General features: G+C 39.4%; 1 protein-coding gene across 2 annotated transcripts in view; it reads left to right on the plus strand.

Moving 5' to 3' along the window:
• ALDH1A2 (aldehyde dehydrogenase 1 family member A2) overlaps positions 1-23,963 on the plus strand; it is a 79,776-nt gene that overhangs the window by 53,411 nt on the left and 2,402 nt on the right. For both annotated transcript variants that reach the window (XM_049812231.1, XM_049812232.1), the window contains 8 exons: positions 1,169-1,230; positions 3,953-4,081; positions 4,213-4,326; positions 13,568-13,670; positions 16,495-16,679; positions 17,420-17,584; positions 18,576-18,733; positions 19,552-19,626. In XM_049812231.1, coding sequence (XP_049668188.1) covers positions 1,169-1,230; positions 3,953-4,081; positions 4,213-4,326; positions 13,568-13,670; positions 16,495-16,679; positions 17,420-17,584; positions 18,576-18,733; positions 19,552-19,626 — 991 coding nt within the window. The remainder of the gene's footprint in view (positions 1-1,168; positions 1,231-3,952; positions 4,082-4,212; positions 4,327-13,567; positions 13,671-16,494; positions 16,680-17,419; positions 17,585-18,575; positions 18,734-19,551; positions 19,627-23,963) is intronic.

Here is a 23,963-nt window from a genome sequence, read left to right on the forward strand (position 1 = left end):
AGGCTGGGCCATGTGAAAGGTTCCCACAGACCACGGGCATGACCCCAAATCACGGATCTGTTTATTTCATGACCTGACTCAGGCTGCCCTGAGCTCAACAGTGCTTTAGTTAAGGAGTACAGATCTAGTGTAGCACTCACTTTAACTAATGATACCTCTCACCCCTGGAGTTTTTTGCCATTTTTGTTCATCAGGACCTTAAAAATAATTACCAGATCAGAGAGTTAATTAAGTAATTCCCTTTAGCCTCATACCGTCCTCACCTACTGTTCATGAATATGCAGCCTGCTTTTCCTGCATCTTTGCTGTTAGGATCTTTCTTAGCCCATGTTTTTATTTCTGTCAAAATTCCAGTGAGAAAAGCCCATAATTTCCAAGTTTCTGGTTACTTGGTTCCTTCAATTTATTTATTCACTTTTACCTTGCTCAAAATGTTTGTGAAAACTTTTCTTATTCTCTGTTGTCTAGCTGCATGCAACTTTTCCCTGTCAAATTAATTACCAATTTAGCCTGAGGCTGTTTCTGATACAGGCCTTGTTCTACAAGTCAGCTATAAGAGCATGGCTGTATGATGATCCCTGTATTCTTCTTACTGTTGTCTTCTGCAGCAAATTATGCTCAATTACACATCAGTCACAGGCTTCCCCTCTTCATTCCACATCTACAGGTTGTGGTATATCATTCCATTACTTAAAACTGCCTGTGTCTTCAATGGAAGATGAGTGAGATGTATGTTACTCTATTATCTCACAGCTGCTTGTATATATACCTTTACATTGCTGTGTTCCAGTCATGCCTTTCAGGAAATTGCCTTTGTGATTCTTCCTTCACTTCTCTCACCCTGAAATCAGCAGAGGCCAGTAAGTGGCTTCCTTGCTACTGCCCTTTTTTGTGCAGTACAGCTTGTCCTCTTTCCCAAGGAACAAAGCAGGTTACTTTCTGATGGGATGCCTGCTTCCTTTGTTCTACAGAAAGAACAATTAGGTTGCTCCTGAACCTAGGTTTCCCATGCTGGCTCATGAAAAAATATTTCCATGACTTCTTTATTTCTTTTACTGTCATCAAAGGCTGATCCTTAGAGCTTTCCCCCCCTCCTCTATTTTTTTTTTTTTTTTTTGTTCTGCCAAGTCAAACTGCACTTGAGAGTAACCATGCTCATCTGTTTCAGATGGAGATTATTTTACGTTTACAAGACACGAACCCATCGGAGTGTGTGGACAGATCATCCCTGTGAGTATCTCTACTAGTGCTTTCTATTTATTTTCATTTGAACCAGCTCTCTTTAAAGACACATAAAACATGGTCCTCAGCTATGTGTGTTTTCCATTACGAAAAAAGCTGAGCTCATATTGTTGACATATCTTTAACAGCCTCCCTGCAAATGCTTATTTGAACATGCTAATAGGGTTTAGGCTCTGTTATTAGGAGTTAAGTTCTCAAGTCATAGAATTCTCATGATTAAAACAAGCAAAGCAAAACACAGTGTTAATATGCTGTCAGTGGTTATGGATGTTCACACAACTTATGGAAAATTGATGCTTTGCTGTGGTAGTCTTTTTATTTAGTTAGTTTTTACTGTGATTTAACAGGCTCCTCAGTTCCTGGGAGAATGTGATGCATTTTAATTCCATTCTTTCCTACTATTTCTTTTACAAGGCTAGAGGAGAAAAGGAAACTCCAGGAGACATATCATAACAATTAACATTGTGTAGCTAATAAAAGACATGAAATGTTTATTTGTTATGAGAGAGAAACAGAGCATTTCATCAAATCTAATACTCCCCCTACACCCCAGTATACATCCTTAATATACTCTTGCTGAACACTGCATGGGAATTACACTGAAAGGCTAACTTTTTCAGAAGAACCAATTAACTGGCTTTGGCAGAAATTTCAATGGGAGGCTCACATATAGCTATTAAAATATTGTGTGGAAGCTTTTTTCCTTGACAAAGCACTGGGGAACTAATCAGGACATTCTCTGAAATTTTTGTTGATGTTGGTTTTTTTGTTTTGTTCATGTTAACCACAAAGCCACTAAACAGCAACATGCAGCAATTCCATTAAAAGAGGAGCAGCCAGAAAAGATTACTTTAACAATGTTAAGCCCTTTTTTTCCCTATTTATATTTGTTGTTATTTCATGTCTTTGTTAAGGGGTGGCTATTGTGTTTGGCACTCTGTAGAAACTGAGAAACATGCAAACAACTCAGAGAGTCTGTGGCTACATCTGGCCTGCAAACACCTATGCACTCTCCTAACTTGACTCACGAGTGGTCCTTATGAATGAATGATTCCACAGCTCTGTCCCCATTCTTCAGCCAAGCACATGGACAAGCATTTGCAAAATGACAACCCCAACATCTAAGCCAAAGTTGCTGGACATCTCTTAGGCTTGTCTCATTTTGCTTAACTGTTGAAGAAACTTGGCCATGGACTGAAGATCATGCCAAAAGCAGGATTTATTTAGTTTAGATTTGTAAAACTCTTCGTTCAGGGTACCCAGTCATCGACCATGCTTGTTCATTCTTCCCCCAAGTCTGTCCTCCAAAACATGGCTGTCATACGCATCTATTTTAACACTGCTGCTAATCTGATACATATTTCCTCTACAGCTACCAGTCACAGAGTACAGCCCCTGGGCCACTGCATGCACTTAGCCATTACACTAGCAAATATGTTATTACAAAAATAAAATTAAACAGCAAGCCTAACACTAAACTCCTCATCCTCTTTCACATCCTAGCTTCCATCAAAACATATGCTCTTTGGCAGCTTTGTAGCATAAACAGGGCTATATACTAACCTATAAAACTCGTCAGAGCTCTCCTTGCGATACCATTAGAAGTACAGGCTGTCAGCACACTGTTGGCCTTATAGCTCCCCTCCCAGGTTTATATACTGGAGATGGAATTAAAACATCACTTTGTCTCCAGAGTTTATAAACAACTGAGGGAGTAAAAAATTGGGTGTTCGGTGAAGGAAAGACAGTTGTGTATTTTTTCAAGCTAGCCAGGGGCTAGAGAGATGTCCCTGAGAGTGGCAGCTGATATACATCAGGCAATAACATACTCTGGCCAGCAGCTGACTCTGTGACTGATATTTTCTATTTTCTTTCCAGAGGAGATTATTACATGCATTTATAAAAGTGACTGTGCAAACACAGTTATTTTATTGCTCTTGCATTTCCATTGAAATCAGCATGACTATCCACTTAACCTGTTAGGATCAGGCCTTGATGCAGAAAGGCTTGTTATTCTTACCTTTATCCAAAACTTGTTTATGCATCAAACTAATATAATTCACTACATCTTCTGCTGCAGTTAAATGAAGTTGAAATTAATGATGATACAAAATTTTGTATCAGCAAAGAGTGTTTCTCAACTTGTTTTTTACTGTTCTTTTAATGTCTTCCATATAAAATTGCTCAGTAAGAAGTTTTCAAGAAAATGAAATGCTGTGACCAAGCATTGACATTTATGGTTTTTTAATTGTAATCCCCTCAATTACAGATTATATAATTCTGAGTATAAATTTTATATCTTAAGATGTATTCAAGGATAGGAAATTTAAATCCAAAAAAACTTCAGCATGAACAAACAGTTCTTTCCAAATGTATCAGAAGCAAGAAGTATTGGTGGGAATTGAAAGTGCCAATTGCAAAACAGTAAATGAAATAAGTTGTGACTAAAAAAATTAACAGATAACAGAAGATTCTTTTATGAAGACTGCGGGTGGAGGCTGCAATTCTTTGAACAGGAGAGAAAGAACTAAAAGGTCACTGTTGTCGCTTTCTTAATGGCAGTAATTAAAAAAAAAATCCTTGCTTTGTGCTGGGAAAGATTTATGTTGAGGATCAGCCTGAGAAATAAGTGAGGTAGCAGCTTGACATCTTGAAAACAAAACACCACTGCAATATTTTTCCATCTATCAACTTTTATTTTTTCCTACAGTGGAACTTCCCCCTGCTGATGTTTGCATGGAAGATTGCTCCAGCTCTGTGCTGTGGCAATACAGTAGTTATTAAACCAGCAGAACAAACACCACTCAGTGCTCTCTATATGGGAGCCCTCATCAAGGAGGTAAGAATAATTGACAGGAATAATGCCCCTGTCTCTCCTTGTGGGGAAGGAACTACCAGCACATGCCTGGTTTAACGTGCTCTGTCAGTTTCATAAATCATGCTTCCCTTCATTCCTTCCTATTTTGGCAGGCTGGCTTTCCACCAGGAGTTGTCAATATTTTGCCAGGATTTGGTCCAATTGTTGGTGCAGCCATAGCATCTCATGTTGGCATTGATAAAATTGCTTTTACTGGATCCACTGAGGTAAGAGGATTCACAGACACATTATTGTAAAATGTGAGTAAAGACTTAAGGAGATAGTATTAAGTTCTTGTGCTACATTTCTCACTGTCACTGAGTAAAAGAGCTACATCTAAATAACAGTGGTCTGTCCTTCCCAGCTAAACTTACATACCGCAGTACTTCCAAAGCAGAAATGGCTCCTTTCCTCCAGCCCCTGCTGTGCTCAGCACCTCAGCACAGGAGATATGCCTGGAAAAATATTGCTGGGATTTCCTGTGGGCTTATGAGGATGTGAATCACATGCAAGTAGGCAGAACATGCCGTGTATATCACAGCACACATAAATGCTGCTTTAGTATCCATAATTTGTGTATCTTGAAATATTTGGGGAAAAGGGGAGAGGAAGGGGCAAATGTACTTCAACTTTGATTCAAGTATACTGAGGAGGAGGAGGAGGAGGTCTAAAAAGGAAGGAATGCAGGGAGAAAAGGAGATTGTCCAAGGTGTCTGTTCCCAAAATGATGGAAAGAAGCTGGTCAGAAGATGAAGAGAGTCAGTTGTCTTCTGGATGCCAAAATGTCGCGCTATGAGTCTATGATGCAGATGTTACAGAGGAGGTTCAGTCTGAAAACGAAGGCTGTAATCTACAGAAAGAGTAACGAATTCCTCAAAACTCAGATCGTGTCTTGCTCTCAAATACGTGCAAAGCGGGCTGTTATCAGGGGTGGAGTGAGGATGATAGAGGTACTCCAGACTGAAGTCATAGGGGAAGGGGCCTTATCGTCTGAAGGCAGACAGAAAGGAATCTCAGTGGGAGTTTCAGGGCTGGTTATATTTAGAGAGTGCTAAACCCAGCCCTTTTCAATTCAAAATGTGACAAACTATTGTATGGAGGGAGCTAAACCCCAGGGATCCAGACTCCCTTTGATATGTTTGACTCCCACTCGTGGCAGTGGGAAGCTTTATGCTCTTCACAGTGAGTCAATTTGGTTTTGATTTGAGTTGATAAATTCACTGACCAAGCAGCCCTACTAGATATGTGTGGGTATCTCCCTGGTGGGTCCAGGGATTGCAGAGACCAGCTCAATTATTTCAGATTAATTATTCTGGTGGAATTATCCTGTAGTTGAGTTTGGAAGTCACCATACATGAGCCTAAATTACCAGTAAAATGTAGCTGCAGTTGTATGCCTAATTTGCACACACACAGTTGTTTTGCAATTACTGTATGTCTGTAGATGAATTTTTTATGGCAACTTTAGATTATAATATACACAGGTTACATTCTACATCAATGGCAACATCAGATTTCAGATTATTCTATGGAATTACTCTAGTCATTACATCTCCTGTAACCAATTTATATTAGCATCCTGGAATACTGAAAACTTTAATATGAACTGATTACCCCCCATAAATTAAGTTGAAACAATTGTTTTCATAAAGATATGTGGTCTCTGTTTAAGATAAATATTATATTATACAGGATGTTGCACTGTTTGGAGGACGAAAAATACAGATGGGTTAGGTTTCAAAGTTGTCTTTTGTAGCCAAAATAAATTTTTATTGTAGTTCCAGACAGCTTTAGTTTTAATAGGCGTTTAAACTCAAAAGCTATGGGTTTTATACTAACTCAGTGCCTACCTTTAAAAGCCTTACTAATAGGAAGTGAAAAGCATTACAGAGATGAAAAAGCAATTCTCTAAGAACCTAAAGCAAGAACAGATGGAACATTTTAATGCAGAGTTAGTGTAAACTATTCCATATTGTTTCTGATTTCCTGTAACACTGAATTTTTGTAACAGCAAGTCAACATTGTAACATTTTAAACACACAGAGTCTTTTGACTTCTCCAAAACAGATTTCAATTTCTAATGAAACAATAATGGAAATATTTTGTCTCTCTGGTCTTGTCTGAGGCATATCAACTGTATACTCCAGTGATGTGGATTTCCAATAGCCATCGGATACATAAATGCCACGATATTAACTTCCATTTCCCAATTTCATCCAGGTGCTAGTTAAGGCAGTTAAAAGTATTAACTTGAGCAAGTTAATGATAAAACCTATCAGTACAAAAGCAAAGATCTTCAAGTTTAGATGTCTGAAGCACATGTTTTTCTGAAGTTTTCACCATAAGGTTCTTTTGGAAAAAAATACAAATTCTCTACCTTTGAAGTATAAACTTTGGCTAATGAAAACTCCCCATTTCCCTGTAAAAATCACAAAACCCTGCAACGTTTTTTTGAAGGCAGAAAACAGGCTGCTCTTCCTAGAAAAAATTTAATGCTAATGTTTTCCAAAATTTGGAGAACCCAATCCATAGAAATATGAGCCAAAAGGCCAAGTTCATGACCTTAACTCAGTAAAGCCTGACACAGCCACACCAAAGATCCATCCAGCCTAGCACCTTATCTTGCAACATGACCAGTAACAAATGCTTATAGAAGACGAGAGGATGTGTAGAGTGATCCTTTCCTTGCTGTAGCCTCACAGCTTCTAGTAATCGACAATTTAAAGACTTCCTGAGCCCAAAGGTGCATGTGGACAATTGTATTTAACAGGAACCAATGGCCTTGTCATCCATGCATTAGTCCAGTACCTTTTGAAACTCCTGACTATTGTGAGGCCTCAAGCCCACGCCTTTGCAATGACAACACATAAATGACTTCTAATTTATGATCCTGACTTCTAATTTATGATGCTGGTCCAGTTTGTACTCTCTGTTTCTTAGAATCTCTAGTGCTTTGAAAACTGTTTTAAGTACTACTATTTACTTTTCACACACTACACCCCGCCCCCCCCCAAGTAATATGTGGAAGATCATGAAGAGATCTTTTTCTGTGGTACCATCACCGATTCCAACTCTCTCCCTTTCCTTCTGACCCCTCTTTTTATGGGTTAGCTCACACACATTAAAAGAGCAGTCTGACAGTTCTTTCATCCCTTAGCCTGCCTGCTTCTTATGAAACACCCTCCCATGGATCACCTCCTCTCCCAGTCCCCTAGTGCATGGTTCTCAGAACTCTTCCCTCTGCAGCTCACTAGGAAGGGTTCTGCAGACACCCAGCAGGCTATGGATTTCACTTTGACAACTGTCACACTGAAAGAAAGAAAATCATACTGAGTATGAAAGCAAGTCTAAAAATATTGTGCTGCCTTAGATTCCAGCAGCTTTCTTGGCTTCTCTGGTTGCTTTGGTTCATACTCTTCAGCAGCTTGTTTGGTATGGGCATTTTAACAAAAGTGTTTATTTTTACTGTGTTGTTTTTAGTGAACCAGGGCTAATCCATGATCATCCTTAATTATGGCAATCTCCTCTCAGGCTTCACTGACATGTTTTTTCCTCATCTTCCACAATCAGATGAAATTTAAACTGCCAAAACCAATCTTTCTTCCAGCCAATCTGACCATGTCAACACTTGCTCCTATCCCTTTCTTACCTTCCCTTGAATGCCCATAATCAATTTAAATATCTCATTACGTCTTAGTGTATTTCTCCTTGATCTTTCTGGTCCCTAGCTGTAGGGTGAAACTCTCACTCACTAGGATCTTGGGAGTGGTTCTGTAAAGCTAAGCTATCTCCCACACTATCCCAGTTGTTCATTATACATGCCTTTCCCTTTTGCTCTGCCCCTCTCTGCCTCACCTCCTTCACTGTTCCATGTATTCCTGTCTGTTTGGGTTCCTTTTAAAAAATTACAAGCAACATTTTAATTAAAATAAAACTCAGTCATTTATATTTTCTGAGCTTAAGAACAGATACAAACTCAGGATGTGTGGCTTACCCATGTGTCTGCTGTTGGGCTGCAGATCTCAGAAGTCAGGAAAGGTTATACAAGTCTTTTATCTTCCCCAGTTAAATGAACAGTGGACCTTATTATTTCCAAGACTAGTGCCAATGAGGGGACAATTTTTATACATATCAGAAATTCAGAGAGGTTCTTCATATTACCTTCTTATTTTTGCTAAGTAGCAAAGGTGAGAGGCCTTCAAATAGTGGAGAAAAGCAGCCATCAGAAGCTGCTTTACTGTTCATTTGCCTTTTATTTCCACTCAAATCTGTGAATTCAGTTACAGGCTTTGCAAGTACAGTCATTTTGACTGCTGTGAGCTGTCTGGCCATCTGTGTGTGCTCCACTGGAATGGGAACTGTGTACCTCTAAGTTCCTGGTGCGCATGGAATAGTACAGTATGCTCTGGGCTTAAGATTAGAGGTGATTATGAAGAGCAAGAAGTTATACATTTAAAACTGTGCATTCAAAGCACTGGCTGGATTAAAAATTATATTTTGCTTGTTGCAAAAGTTTAATGAGTTCTAATCACTTCTGTTCAAAAATAGGTTACCTCCAAATCAGAGTGGCTTACAACTCTCTCCAGTTGTTAAATGCTCTCAGGATGAGAATTATAGATGGCACACAAAACATTTGAAGCCCTGGCCAACAAGAAATGTATCCTAAATGGCTGGTTTCCACTTCGTTCAAACTATGACCCATTAAAATGCAGACAGATTAGAGATAGGATTCAGGCTTGTGTCCATGCAGTTCTGTAGAGTAACCCAAATAAATATCCAACAAATTGGTTTGGATGCCTGTGTAAACAAAAGGTCTATAAACAACTGCAATAAACCCCAGCAAAAGAGTCTGCATTTTGCTTGGCAGAATGTTTTCTTTATGCACTTAGATTAACAAACCATGATCTCATCATTAGTCAACAAGATACTAGAGAGACCATCAAAGCAAACTACAGGAGAGTCAAGATTGATTCATGCCAAACAAACGTTTGTAGCTAACAGCTGTATTACCACTGATTCTAATTTACTCAGCAGGATTCTCCCTTTATTTCCGAAGTGAGCTGAATGTCACAATGCACGATGTAGACAGAATGTCTACCTACTACACAAGCAATGAGTTGTGTCAGCTCTCCTGGATCACACAATCTCTTGCTGGTTTGGGGTATCATGAAGAATTACATCCTGGCATTTTCTGCTTTAGCAACAAGAATCCTAAAGGTGATTTAACCTGTTCTGAGAAGCCTGTTAGCTCACCATGCTACACACATATCCTGTTCAATATAAGGAGGATTTAGGGAGGCTACATTACCCTTCATTCCTGCTTCTGCTGAATCTTTTTGATCATATCTTGGACAGCTTGTGCCTCCTGAATGAAAAGTAGTTGTTTCCCTTTTCCTTCCTTGGTCCTTTTGGTAGAATTTAGGGAGCCATCTTTGGACAACTATTGTGCCTCTTTGCCTATAGAACATATATGTCAAAAGGATTCGCCTTCTTAAAAATGAAACAAATAGGGTGGTGTATCAGCCCTGTTAAAGTTAATGAGTTTAGCCACGGACTTCCATGGGGTCAGGATTTAACCCAAGGAACAAATGAGACATTTATAGCTTAGGATTCTGTCCAGGAATTTCTGTTTTGAATTGCCTTTTTACTTGTGCTGCACTATTCACTATGCTCTTTTCAGGGCTGCTTCTCACACAGGGCATTGCACAGTCAAATAAAGCTGCTCTTCATGTCAATATTTCAAAATTCACTTGTCTTTGCTGGAGACACACCCTGAACATGCCATGTGGCCCTAAAATGTTTCTCAGAAAGATTTTGCATAAAATCTGGAAGAAAAAAAAAGAGACAGACTAAGTAAGCAGCAGCATGGGTTTGAAGATTTTGCCCTAAAACTAACATCCAGTGCCTCAATAGCTGGAGGGAAAACTGCAGTTCCAGAAAACATATAAAGTTTCTGTCTGATCATATCATCTCTCCAAAACTTAATCTCTTGTAACTTAAAACACTTACTGTTCTTCAAATATTCTCTCAATATCCCAAGAAAGGTATGATAGCGAAGATGGGCAGCTCAGTTACTTAAAATGCTGAAGTAACTGAACATGTCCGTCTCTGTCAATTTTTGCACAGTTCATGGAATCTTTTAATCTGCATAGCTTCCTGTGGTGTCTGTCTTACCTTCACAGTCTTGTCTACTGCAGTGTGCAAGAAAATTACCTGCTGTTCAGCTAGACTGCTGTTCCCCTATATTCCCCTAATGACTAAATGTGTATCTGCGATCAGAGGAAGGTTCAGAGCAGAGGAGAAGCCAGATATTCTGACAGAGCTGTAGAGCAAGTATCACAAAACTTGGAGGTTTGCTTTTGACTTGTGAGACTTCCAGTGCTTCAACAGTAACAGGCAAACCCACCTGTACCATTTAGAAACATTGATTTCTATCTGAAAACAGAAACTTAAGAGAACATGAATGGCAACAGACTGAATTTCTGTACAAAGTATTTAAAATGTGACTGCATAAGCCTCCTCTTGAAAGAGACATTAAAGTTCCAAACACAGAAGGCATAAATAAATAAGCAACAATCGAATGTTTTATATCATGATATGCTCTCAATGCCCAACATCATACAGTTCACAGTCCAGAAACAGAGCCTTCCAGGACTATTCTTCAAACAGCTATTTTGCACAGAGGTGCTGCAAAGTGCTTCTTTAATCTTTTTTATTGTTGTTCTGAATAACAAATTGTTTTCTTTGAGATGGGCCAAATTACATCTGCCTCACCCTCCATGCAGTTTACAACATTATGGTACTTCACAAGGTATCCAGGAATACTCCTTGTATCAATCTTGAAGCCTATTCAAAACAATGATGGGGAGTCAGGGCTTTCTCTGCCAACATTCCTGCTGAATAATCATACAGCTCCATTATCTGTGGGGGAGTCCTCTCTTCCAGTGCTCCCCTGCAAGGCTGTACTGCCTGTTGGGAGCTCACAGACAGAGCTGAGAGACACCACAGGAAGCATGTACTGAAAGACCATACAGGTTGCAACACTATCACTTATCCCTTTCATGCTGTCTTTCTCCAAAAAGAGAACGTCAGTCACAAAAGGCTGCCTTTGTCACTGAATAATCACAGCGCTAGTGCCTTCCCTAAGACTCTTCTCAACCTTTAAGCACATAGGGCACAATAGGAGCACAGGGAACAAAAATGCTGAGCAGCATGAGCCCTACCATCCTGATGTCTACACTGACTTCTAAAGGGAAAGACACAGTGAAGCTGTCTAAGTTTATACTTGGAAACTTGACAAAAACCTCCCTGTATTAACAATAGTCTGGGCCATACTTTTCCAAATTAACACCATTGTCTCCATGCCCTTTGGGTTTTAGTATTTGCCATATACATTATATTTGGACTTGCATTATTTGCCAATCATTTGTTTGCATAGAATCCTTTCAAAATCTTTATTTAAGTGGACAAAAGAGTTTTGACATTAAAGTGGCAGAATGGAAGGCAGAGAGATGGTGGGCTGGACACATTGCTCTGGCTTCCTTGGTCTGTTCTGCTCTTTGTGAATTTCTGAGGGGAAATAGGTGGTGGTTGTTCTTTGAGAGGGAAAGGTTCAAGGCAGTGAGAGTGTGAATGGCATTGGCTGGCACTGGCTATAAACACAGCACTCTCACTGGTTTCCAGTATATATTTTCAGCACAGTTTGAGAGATTTGGAATTTCCAGATGACGTGCTCAGTGTGTGGGGGGATGGAGGGGAGGGCAGAAAGGGTCCTTCTTTTTCATGTTCACGTCTGGCTGTCAGTCAAACACAGCAATAAAATCAGCTCCAATTAAGGGTATATGCAGGGAATTTCATGATAATGTCAACACTCCGTTCCATCAATACAGGGGTAAAGAAAATAAGCCTTTTTTTTTTTTTTTTAAAGAAATACTCACTCGACTGTGGTATCACCAGATAAACAGTTAATCACAAACGTACATGAAGTGGTTGACAATTCCTTCATTATACTGTGGGGTTTTTGCTTTGTTTTTTCTGTGGGGGGCCCTGGTTTCTGTTTCATTTGCTTTCTGATTACTCCAGTGCTGACTTACTTAACTTTCTCCAGCAGACTGCCTTCAGTTCTCTAAGATGTTCAGCTTCTCATCCATTAACCCATTCCTGCAGGGAATCTCACTCACATGACCTTAGAAATAGAAAACAGCTAGAGACACCAGAGTACTATGTGGGAAAAAAAGTCCAGCTCTGGACTCACTCCCATCTCACTTCACATCTAATTTTTTGTGTGACCTTAAAACATGTCTCAGTTAAAAGAAAGCACTTATCAAGCTTCTCAGTATTCAATAGATACTTTTAATCCTGTGTTTTACCATGTAGGGGCCTAAACCTACCTGTGATTATTTCCTTAGCTGCAAAATGGGCGTAGTTACACTGCAACAGTATAGAATCTGATCTATTTTGGATTCATTGATCCAGGGAGGGGAGAATTTCCCAGGAGCACAGCTGCTTCTCCAACTGTACTGACATGGAAACACATCAAACATGTAGCTGTCAGATTGCTACTTTATTTAATCTACCCTCATGTTCCTTGGTGAGATCTGCAGTTTGTGGCTGCTCCAGCCACAGGCCTGCATTCTGCTCCAGCTGACCCCACAGTCTACAAAGACATTTTGGAGGTGCTTTTAACGTCATATTAAGATTATCTGGTGCAGCTGAGGGTCAGTTCTGAGATGCTGCTTTTGTAACTTCTTGTCCTACTTGGTATTCTACTATGTGCTCTTAATGCTGCAGAAAAGGCTGATGATTTCCTCAGAATTTGACATATTCTGGATCATGATTTCATGGTCAAATTACTTAAACCTTTGGGCACTGAAAACTGTATTTTGATGAGAATAAACACCCTCCTACAAACATCTTGGGTAGCAGTTTAGTAACTAAGTAGTAAGAATTAAATAAATTCTAAAAGCAGTGATCATCTGGGGTAACTAACACCTAGACTATATAAAGAAGTACGATAGCAGTTATTACTAATGAATAGTAATAAGTTTAATACATGCTTAATACATACTCAGATATCAGATCTATTTTTTCCCACTAAAATTATGTAACTAAAGCTCTTAATAATAGTATCTAAAGCCTTGTGAACATCCCACTACTTGGGATGGAAGTAATTCTAGTTACACCACTTTCAGATTTTTAATTCAGCCATCCTAAAGCACCCTAAAAGAAAGCCCCAAGCCATTTTAGCATAGATACAAAGGGATGAAGGGTACAAACACTTTCTGCTGTGCCTTATGCACCTCAATTTCTAGAAAAAACCTGGAAAGCTGTCCACTGCTGATGAGAATCTGTTTGGATTGAACAACCTGCTGGATTATTTAAAGCTCTGTTCCAATGATAGCCAACATTGGCTGTTAAAGTGAACTGTATGACTACATTCCCTGTAAAATGTGTCTCCATTTCCTTTCAGGTTGGGAAGCTGATCCAAGAAGCAGCTGGAAGGAGTAATTTGAAGAGAGTTACACTGGAGCTGGGTGGGAAAAGCCCAAACATTATTTTTGCAGATGCTGATTGTAAGTCAGCACTTCCGCATTTTTCTTAAAAACATGTTTGTGTGGTGTCTTTTTTTTTTCTTTTTCATTTTAGGGCATATGTTTCATAAAAAGTGAAATGGACCAATATAGTTGTATCTACTTGCACTTTTTAATCTTACAGAAGCAGCCTAAGATGCGATATTTTTTATAAAAAGAACATTTGAACCCACAGATTCACAGACAACAAGAAAACAGAAAAAAGTTATAACCAAGCATGTAGAAATGGTGTTACTCACAGTCATGGTCCCATACACATTTGTCATCCTAAACTCTGCAGCAAGGTAGTTTAGTGCTTTAAATCTGGAAATTCTGTGATTTTTTTGCTTCATGGCAATTATAAAAAGGCAGGGCTTTAATTTACACTTGAGTTGCTATTCTAGTCAGTGCAGTATTCCTTTGTTAGGTTGTTTTGATAGTAGCTATAAATGGAGATTATTCCATTTTTTAAATTTTCACAATTGAAGAATTGTGTATTGAAATACCCTCATTGCCATTGTCAGCAGGGAGCTGAAGATTTTGGCAGCTGGATGATGTTATGCAGCTGAGATTTTTGGCACCTGAGAAGGTACAGGACAGGATAGCCATTTAGGATAGCATAAAAACACAAACTGGAAGCTTCTGCTTAAATGATCAGCAATTAAATAGTTGAAAATGTTGATATCTCAATTGTCAGCAGGAGATTTTGAACTTAATACCCCATTAAGATGAATGGGACAGTTCACACCTTGCTTTGAGCTATTGTTTCAGGCTGTGCGCAGGCACACTGTACTGAATGCATTTTCGGAGAACTTTGTAACCCAAATAAATAGACATATAAGAAGTTGGTCTTTGAATTTAAAACGGGAAAGTGAATAGAAGAATGATTCTGAATAGCATGAATTACAAGAGCTGGTTACAATCCTATATGCATTTTCAAAACTCACCAACGTCTGAAAGACTAGGTAAAACTTAAGAACTTATAGCAGCTTTTCTACAGAGAAATGTTTTACCAAGTTGGGGGGGTCTAAATTACAGCCACAGTCATCCTGGCAAGCTAAAAAGGCTCCTGTCAACTGGAGCGAGGTGCAGATGTTACAGCCTTCTACCCCAGTTACTTATCTCCATCTCCCACCAGAAATCACCACATCTCAGATGTTCCTAACCTACTAACTCTAACTCAGACTGGATCACCTGAACACTTCTAGTAGAAGTAGTATATGCTGGGGGCAGGTCTGTGTTAGAGCCTTCCACAGGGAAGGGCAAATGCTCCTAGCTGCCACACAGAGCTGTAGTTTATCTGTGACTTGCTATATTTGCCAAATAAGGTTGAGGACCTGGGGAGAAGGTGCAGGCAACAGGGGAGTTAACAGGGCACAGAGGAGAGCAGAGTCTTCTTCAGGACTGTCTGTTCCACAGTATATCATACTAAAGCTCTCTGGTCTTCCCATAATTACGACCACCAGTAATTGACCTGAGATTCAGACTTCAAAGCTCTGATTATTTAAGAACAGCAGACAATTTGCTCACCATTCCAAATGAGCTGTTTGTTCTGTTTGAGGAACACTGTGTGCCAAAAGTTAGCAGAAAGCATGACAAAGCTGTCAAAGTTTAGTGCACCAAAAAACCCAAGGAGAATGGTTAGAGCCCCGCTTATGGTGAAAACCTGTGTTAACAATAGAGGAAGAAACATCAGTTAATCAGTTCTCTCCACTAGTGTTTTCCATGAGTTCCATCTTCATGGAACTGCCTGGGAAAATTTGAATGTGGTCCAAGGAACGTCCTATATAATATTTTTTTCAAGACCATGCTCAGGGCAGAGTAAGACATTTGTTAGATGGAGTTGTCCAGGATGTGCTGAAAGTAAAGCACTGTTGCTTTTTTTTTATTCCATAAAAGATCATACTTTAAGCAATGCTCTAAAGTGCTACAGCTAATAACAGAGGTACTACAGTGCTGTAGGGCATCACTGTTTAAGGATAAATTCAATATTCTTGTCTAGTTAGCTATTACACCCAATGGGAGTATTTAGCTCTGAATGTCTAAATATGGCTGGATCCTCTCTCCTGCTTGGGTAGAGGATGTGTTAGTTGTACCTCCGAGGAGGTTAGAGTAAAAATCTTGTTCTATAATTGACCTATATTTTTAAAGCCTTATCCAGTCATCTGTATAGGCCAGGAAGATGTTTCTGTCTTGCAGAAAAATAATCTGGCTTTTTGGGAAGGATAGGTCTTGCCATTCTCAAAGTCAAATTCTCTCAAGTACTTGGTTGGCTGTAATTCTCACACACGCAGTATTAAACCAAGTGCAAACTTGGGATCACAGACAAATTTTCCCCTCCTCTACTGACCCCAGTCAGACAGACTTCTGTAATGTGGGGCACAATCTGCGATATTTTGTGGCTTGTGTCACAAGATGGCATGTGGAATGTATTACCTATGGACCCTTCTTTAGCTAGACAATGCCTGAAGTCCAAAGTGGTCCCTTGCAATCTAGTCTTTCTGAAACAGTTGTAATGCTCCTAATATCCCTCCAGTATGGCTGTGTCCAGTGTGGAATAAATAGGAAAAAAAAACCTTAGACATGTTTAAAAACTCTGTATATTCACAGGAATTATGACACAAAATGAAACAAATTATCTTCATTTATGACGTGGCACAATAATAGTATGATTTGATTTGGTCACTGTTTTGGTTTTTTTTTAACCAAATCCTACTTCTGCTTTGAAGTTTTGGGAATATGGCACTATGTAATACACATGACACTGGTAGCATAGCAGATGTGTCTATGATGTTTCAGAGCAACATATGCTGTCTTGGTTTTTCAGTGGACTATGCTGTGGAACAAGCTCACCAAGGGGTCTTCTTCAATCAAGGTCAATGCTGCACTGCAGGCTCACGGATTTATGTGGAAGAATCAATCTATGAAGAGTTTGTTAGAAGAAGTGTAGAACGTGCAAAGCGGAGAGTTGTGGGGAGTCCTTTTGACCCAACTACGGAACAAGGTCCACAGGTAAAGGAACAGTGCTTCCGCTCTACAGCCCTGAAGGTGCCTGGAAGTGTTTAAACTAGCAAGACAGAGGTCAGTCACTGCATACTCACTCACGGTTCAGGGTAGCTGACATGATAAACGTTTTACAGATTAAAATTCTAAAGGAGTAGATAATCCGTGCAGCTCAGAGGTGTTTCTTGTTAAGTAAAAACTCTCATCTTAAATATCAATAAGTTTGTCTCCCAGCTTTAACTGCAATATTCTGATCTTCAGCCCCAAAGATACGGCTGTAAACTGTGAGAAGCTCCCAAAAGTCGCTGTGGGCACTTAATTTCAAGAATTGCCTATGACCATAACTGTGCTTGTAGACCACTAGACAGTCAAGAATTCTAAGCAAAAGATGGGCAGAATTAGAAATAAGTCTTTAGAAAATGTTCCTGCCACTAATAACCAGCTGGGCTTATACCATTTTCAGGAAGTTAACCTGGGACAAAAAATAATCTGCTTTGTACTTATAAACCAGATGATTGCTTAGCAAGAATGTGGGTTGAGCCACATACATAAGACGACACATCCTTAAGAAGACTGAGCCTAGGTTACAGTCAGCAGTTATGTGTAGATCTGTGGGATCTCCAGCTCAAAGAGTAGTGAACATAAGCATTTAAGTCTACCCACTGGGACATGACTTGCCTAAAAAACCAATTTTGACTTGATTGTCAAGTGCACGGTCTGCAAGCCAAATGGCTTCTTCTCTCTTTCAGATTGATAAAAAACAATACAACAAGATCTTGGAACTGATTGAAAGTGGCATTACTGAAGGAGCAAAACTTGAATGTGGGGGTAAAGGACTAGGAAGAAAAGGCTTCTTCATAGAACCTACGGTGTTTTCCAATGTAACAGACGACATGCGGATTGCCAAGGAGGAGGTATTCACACACACAGACAGGATCATTTTAGAATGTCCTAAAGATGGGGGGTTTTTTCTTTTGTTTACTTCCTGAGACAAAAGCTTTAAAGTGAGAGTTACCACTATATTAAAAAAAAAAAAAAAAAAGTAAAATCTTTTCAGAACTCCTTATGCACACAGCAACTGATGACATCAGTTGAGTAAAGGAGATCAATTTTTGTCATAGGCTGTAAGTCTCAGACCTCAAAGAAGAGTTCTGTGGTTTAACCCCAACCAGCAACTAAGCACCATGCAGCTGCTCACTCATTCCCCCCCACCCCAGTGGGATGGGGGAGACAATCAGGAAAAAAAAGTAAAACTTGTGGGTTGAGATAAAGACAGTTTAATGGGACAGAAAAGGAAAGGAAAATACTACTACTACGAGAATATACAAAACAAGTGATGTACAATACAATTGCTCACCACCCACTGACTGATGCCCAGCCAATCTCTGAGCCATGATGCCCCCCCACCCCCAGCCAACTCCCTCCAGTGTAAATACTGGGCATGACATCACATGGTATGGAATACCCCTTTGGCTCATTTGGGTCAGCTGTCCTGGCTGTGTCCCCTCCCAGTCTCCACTGGCAGGTCAGTATGAGAAGCTGAAAAGTCCCTGACTTACTATAAACACGGCATAGCAACAACTAAAACTTCAGTGTGTTATCAACATTATTCTCGTACTAAATCCAAAACACAGCACTATACCAGCTACCAAGAAGAAAATTAACTTTATTCCAGCCAAAACCAGGACAAAGAGATAAGGGAAGAATGATTGAGTTCCACTGAGGCAACTGCTTTGGGAAATTCATGCAGTTTTACAGACAGCTATTACCACTGTTAAATGTTGCTGTGGGAATTTGTAAAGAGTACAACAGGAGAGAGAAGACAATTAAAAAAGCAGAATAAAACAGGAATAAATTGTCTCTGAGTGGGCTGGTTTATTAATTAATGATTAATCTTTGTTGCAGATTTTTGGGCCTGTTCAAGAAATACTGAGATTTAAAACCATGGATGAAGTTATAGAGAGAGCCAACAATTCTGATTTTGGGCTGGTAGCTGCTGTCTTTACAAATGACATAAACAAGGCCCTGACAGTCTCTTCAGCAATGCAGGCTGGGACAGTCTGGTAAGGCAGAAGTTATCACACTCCTGTTCTTGGAGATAAAGAATTTGACTCACTATCATTATGGCACCTCAGTTTTGCACACTTTGTCTGAAAAATGTTTATATAGACCATCCTAGTGGTGAACCACTAACCAAGATACGGAACAGCTGTAGGGAGGTGTTATGACTCCACTCACTGCAGGTGAATGCTATTGAAAACTGTAAATGTGCCTTGCTTCCCATTAGCCACACTGCTGAATGGCATTACTGAAAACAAACAAAGCAAACAAACAAAGCAGAGTATAAACGATCCTTTCTGTAGAGCAGAGGAATCCTGTGAGGTTTCTGCTAAAGGCAGAAAGAATCATGTACTTCCTACATCATTCAGGAGCTGAGGGGACACCTCTTCTCTCTAGTCCTTAGGAGTAGGTAATGCCACTTCTAGAGTTTAATAGCTTGCAATTTGGGATGTCAAGCCTGGGTAAACTAAAGATCCACAAGATATCAGGAAGAAAAAGGACAAATTCAAATCTAATAGCTCCGTGTTATAACCTCTGGCACTGAGGTTTGTCAGCAGATTAACAGTTCATTATGGAAGCTGAGTCCAAGTGTTTGGTGCCCTCCTCCAGTCCTCACAGGCCAAATCCCATTCTCCTCCTGAATAAGGAGCAGAATGTTGGTTTTGTGGCATAAATCCCTCATTTCTTTTCAACATAAGACAAGTTTGTTATTAGTAAGAGGTATACAGTGTCCTTAGCTCCACAAGTTTCAGCTTCTCCCTCAGTTGTCCAAAGGTCTCTCTGACAGCCCAGTTGGACTTAATGCCTCTTCCTCTTACAGGATAAATTGCTACAATGCCTTAAATGCCCAAAGTCCTTTTGGAGGATTCAAAATGTCTGGCAATGGGAGAGAGATGTAAGTATTATACTGCTGTCTTCTAAACTGTTTTCAGCTCTACAACTTAATAAACATTAGTGGATCCTTCCATGCAAATTAAGATCAGGAAATATTCCCATCTGAGGATCAGCACATAATGTAATATGCTGATAATCACTGCCAGTTCTAAATGCAATTGATTTACATGGTAAGACCATTTTCTTTTCTTTTTTTTTTTTTTTTTTTTTTTGACATAGCAGAATAAAGTTACTGGAATTCCCTTCTTGTTTTGAAAGGAACTGAAAAATTATGAGCATTTTTCTGAACTTGTAACCTGTGTTTTCTGAGAGTTTTTCTTAGCTATATTAACCAGCAGTTTTGCAGAAAGATTCTCTTTTTGGTACTGCTGTGTGCTTGTTGACTGGGTTAGTGTACTTGTTTCAGAGTTCTTTTGCCTTATATTTTGTCTCTCTTGTTATTTTTTTCCTTTCTTCACTTTTTCCTACATTTATTAATATAGGTGCATCTGAATTTTATTAAAATGTTATCTGTCTCTTCCAGATTTATAAACAATGTTAAATAAAATCAGGCCTAGAGAAGGATAGACAAATGTGTTTACATCCCTTTCAAAAAACCACCTTCCATTACAAAGCTTTCTGTCTTACTCCATTTAGAACTAAGTGGCAAATATTTTGAAATGGAGCTCCATGCTCAAATACTGTCCCATGTAGCTAATTAAAAGTCTTACCAGTTTTTAATTCTCATTACAATCACAAGGAAGTTTAGCAATTGCATCAGCCCCAGATTGGTTATGCATACAAAGGATTCAATTAATTTCTGTGCAGGAGGCATGTATACCAGATATGTCTCACCTAAGCTTTCAAAATAGCTTATGGCTAATGGCAAACTGAGCAGTAAAACTGAAGTAAGGTCAAAGTCTTTAAAACTTTAAATATGTTGAAGTATACAACTATAAAATAAGCTCTATGTAGTCTGAAATATTTTCCCTCATTAGGGAGTACTTTGAATAACACATTCATACTATTCTCCACATTCATGAGTTATGAGGTGATCTCACACTGGCATAAATATGTCAGCTCATCTAACTCTTATCATTGTGAAAATATTCTAAAACTACTAAGCTCGATAGAGCACATGAGTAACTTGATACCCAAGAGTGACCCCATTGACTTCAGGGAGGTTAACTGTGCAAGCAAAATATTCACATATTGATATCGTAGTTTTTGAAAGGGGGGGGAAACAGGCAGCACCCCAGCTCCCATGGAAAAATCTATGGTAGTCGTACACTTGATTCCCATCTACAGCTTTGAAAATATTAATCATAATAAATATTTGGAATGCCAGTAATCTCTCTCTCACAAAGATGCCTGAAAAGCTACCTATGAGTAATTATTCTACTCCTTTTGAAACCTCTTTGATCAGATATCACCTTCTAAATCACCTCCTCCCCCCTGCATTAATATCTGCATATTTTTTATTAAAATGCCATGGTTTCTTAGATCCCTGTTTTTAAGGGATACATTTTACAGCAGAAATAATGTTGAGTCAGGCAATTCAAGAAGAAAAAAAAAAAAAAGAGAAAGTGTCCATATGTGTGTCATTGCTAAGCTAACACTATGTTACAGCCAGATCATAATTGTGCTACTGTGCTGTCTGTGCTAGCACTGTATTATCTGGAACTTGTTTTGTTCCTGCATTTAAATTCACAGATTTGTATCACACATGGATAAAAAAATGAATACAAAGTTGAGATCTTCTATACTCATTTTACAATCCCACAAAATGTAGCAGGGTATGTGCATACCAGTAGAGAACCAGAACTCATGTGCACAATACAACTGATTTCTGTTTACTTTAAGGCTACTTACAATATTCTTGTATTCTTAAAGGAGTCTAAAAGGTGGGGGTTTTTTACATTTACACTTCTTTAAAGCTTCTTATCACTCCCTGAGTAGTGTAAAATTTAACTCCTGGCACTAGAAATCAGATGACTCATCCCAGATATCCACATGTGGCTGTTTAATATTAGAGTTCCCCCCAAATTCTGGTCTCTGTCCAAATGTCTTCATGGGAAGGAGGTGCCATTCTATTCCAGAGCTATCCTTTAATGTCATAGGAATTATTATTGTCTGGATAGCTCCGAGATACAGCAGTGCATAGTTGCATTCCCAAAAAGAAGTGCAGGCAGGAGAATGACTTGGAGTTATAATTATTGTCCTTATCTTTTTTCTCTCGGACTGAGGGAGGGAAGAGAGTATGTAATACTTCTTTATGAAGTTTATGTTCCACTTCCCTCACACCTACACAACCAAGGGATAGCATCATGCAAACTTGACCCATGGGCTCCTTCCTTTTCACAGACACGACTCTTGTTCTCACCCTGCCCTACTTCCCTGTATTAGGCTGTGGGGACAAGTGAGACCATTAATTGAACACACACTGACTTATCTGCTCTGAATATCTGGAATAACCCACCTTCCTATTCAGCTAGAGCAGCTTTCTAACCTTTGAAAAATAGTTGCCTTAGAAGTCATCACAGTTGTCCACTTCCAAACTTTTGGCCAGAAAACAAATGTGTAATGCCCTGAAGCCTTGAGCTGAAGAAACAGACAATAAATATAATTTTGTTTGCCAGCCCAAGATAAGAAACCAACTGGCAGTTGGAACATACATAAAGGCACTGGATACTCCGTTGGCTAGGTTATCTATTGACTTGCAAACATGTATCTAACAGGTGCCTGGAGCCAAGACACAGCCCTACTGAATCAAGCAGAAACTTTCACACAGAGAGACTTACTAGCATTAGTTTTTGGGCTCCATGCAGCTCCCGGTGACAGCTTCCACTGAGCCAAAAGGGAATGGTTCTGTGGTTCAGCTGAGTCTGATAAATAACTAAAGTTTCTGGTCATTCTTTGGAAGCAAATCTACCACTTCCTACTGAAAGCTGGGGGTGGGGTGGTCCAAATCAATGGGAACCTTGTACTTAAGACTCTAGTAAATCTTAAAATGCCTACTGAATCATCAGGCTGAGTTAAATATCAACCACTGTATCACATGTAAGGCTTACCAAGCCAACAGGAACATCAGAAAGTTTTCAAGACTGCAGATGGAGTAAAATGGGCTGGTAAATACTAGTATTTCTGCCCAAATGAATTAACTTTCCAAGGAAGATTACAGGAGTTCCTCCCCTGATGTTATATTTTGTGTAAAATTTACAGTGTAGAGGTAAATACAAAGTAGGCTATGCAACACCAGGACCATACAGAGGGGTTTAATTGCTTTGAACAGTGGCCCCTCACTCCCGTCTGAAAGCAACACTTACTATAAGGAGGTTCTGAGGAATTCCCCTGAAATATTTTTTATGGTGCAGCTGCCATTAAATTCTGCATAGGGAGATCCAGAGGGAAGGCAGTGTCAAATAGTAAACATGCTAACATGACATGCATGCCAGCACTTTTTAATATAAGTAAGGGAGCAGTATTGTGTGTGGTTTAAGGGTGGGGATAAGAATTTAACCAAGAAACAAACGTCTGTAAGATGTTGTGCAACAGAATCCTCGTCAGTTTGTATGGAAGAGATACTCTACTTCCAGATTTGGATCATACCTGTTTTGAGGTGGGAACATTGTTTGCTTTACCTCATACACAGCATCCAGCAGACATATCAGAACTTAAATAATGACTTGAGGAGAACACACTTCTCCATTACTTAAAATATGCACAGCAAAATGCAAATACCTATACTTCAGAGAAGACAAGCATAACTCCCAAGAAGCCATGCAATATCCACACTAAACCTCAGCAGAGTTGCCTAAGAGATGAGCCAGGCTGGAGCTGACTACAACAAAATCTACAGGGCATTCAGAAACACCCGCTTCTTAAGCATAATTTATCTAAAACAGAACATGTACCCCTCAGAGCTATGTGTCAGATGACTGGGACCTAGTAAGTGGCTAGCTTCTACCAGTATAGAGGATCTTACATAAGATGCTGTGCCAGGACAAAAAGAGGTCTTCTACGTAAATCTAGTGGAAATCTGATCAAGCAGAACGCTTGGTCACACTGTGCAAATGCTGATTTCTGCTGCTGGATATTATGTCAGGGAAAAAAAGATCAGTGGGTTAGGAGTCAAGTTCATCTTTATCCAGGGTTGTGAGTAGTGCATTTTCCATAGTACTGTTTTGACCTTCTCTTGAGTGCAAATATAAGCAGTAATTTCACTAGCCAGTAGTGTAGGTCTTGGTGTTTGGATATTTTCAAGATCTGGAAAGGACAGAGGGCATCAATTCGCTCCCAGCAGTTCCATCAACGGACGGTGTTTCTGTATCTCCTTATCAAATGCTGGAGCCATCCATT

The sequence above is a fragment of the Accipiter gentilis genome, chromosome 10 (assembly GCF_929443795.1).
Source record: "Accipiter gentilis chromosome 10, bAccGen1.1, whole genome shotgun sequence".
Taxonomy (NCBI): domain Eukaryota; kingdom Metazoa; phylum Chordata; class Aves; order Accipitriformes; family Accipitridae; genus Astur; species Astur gentilis.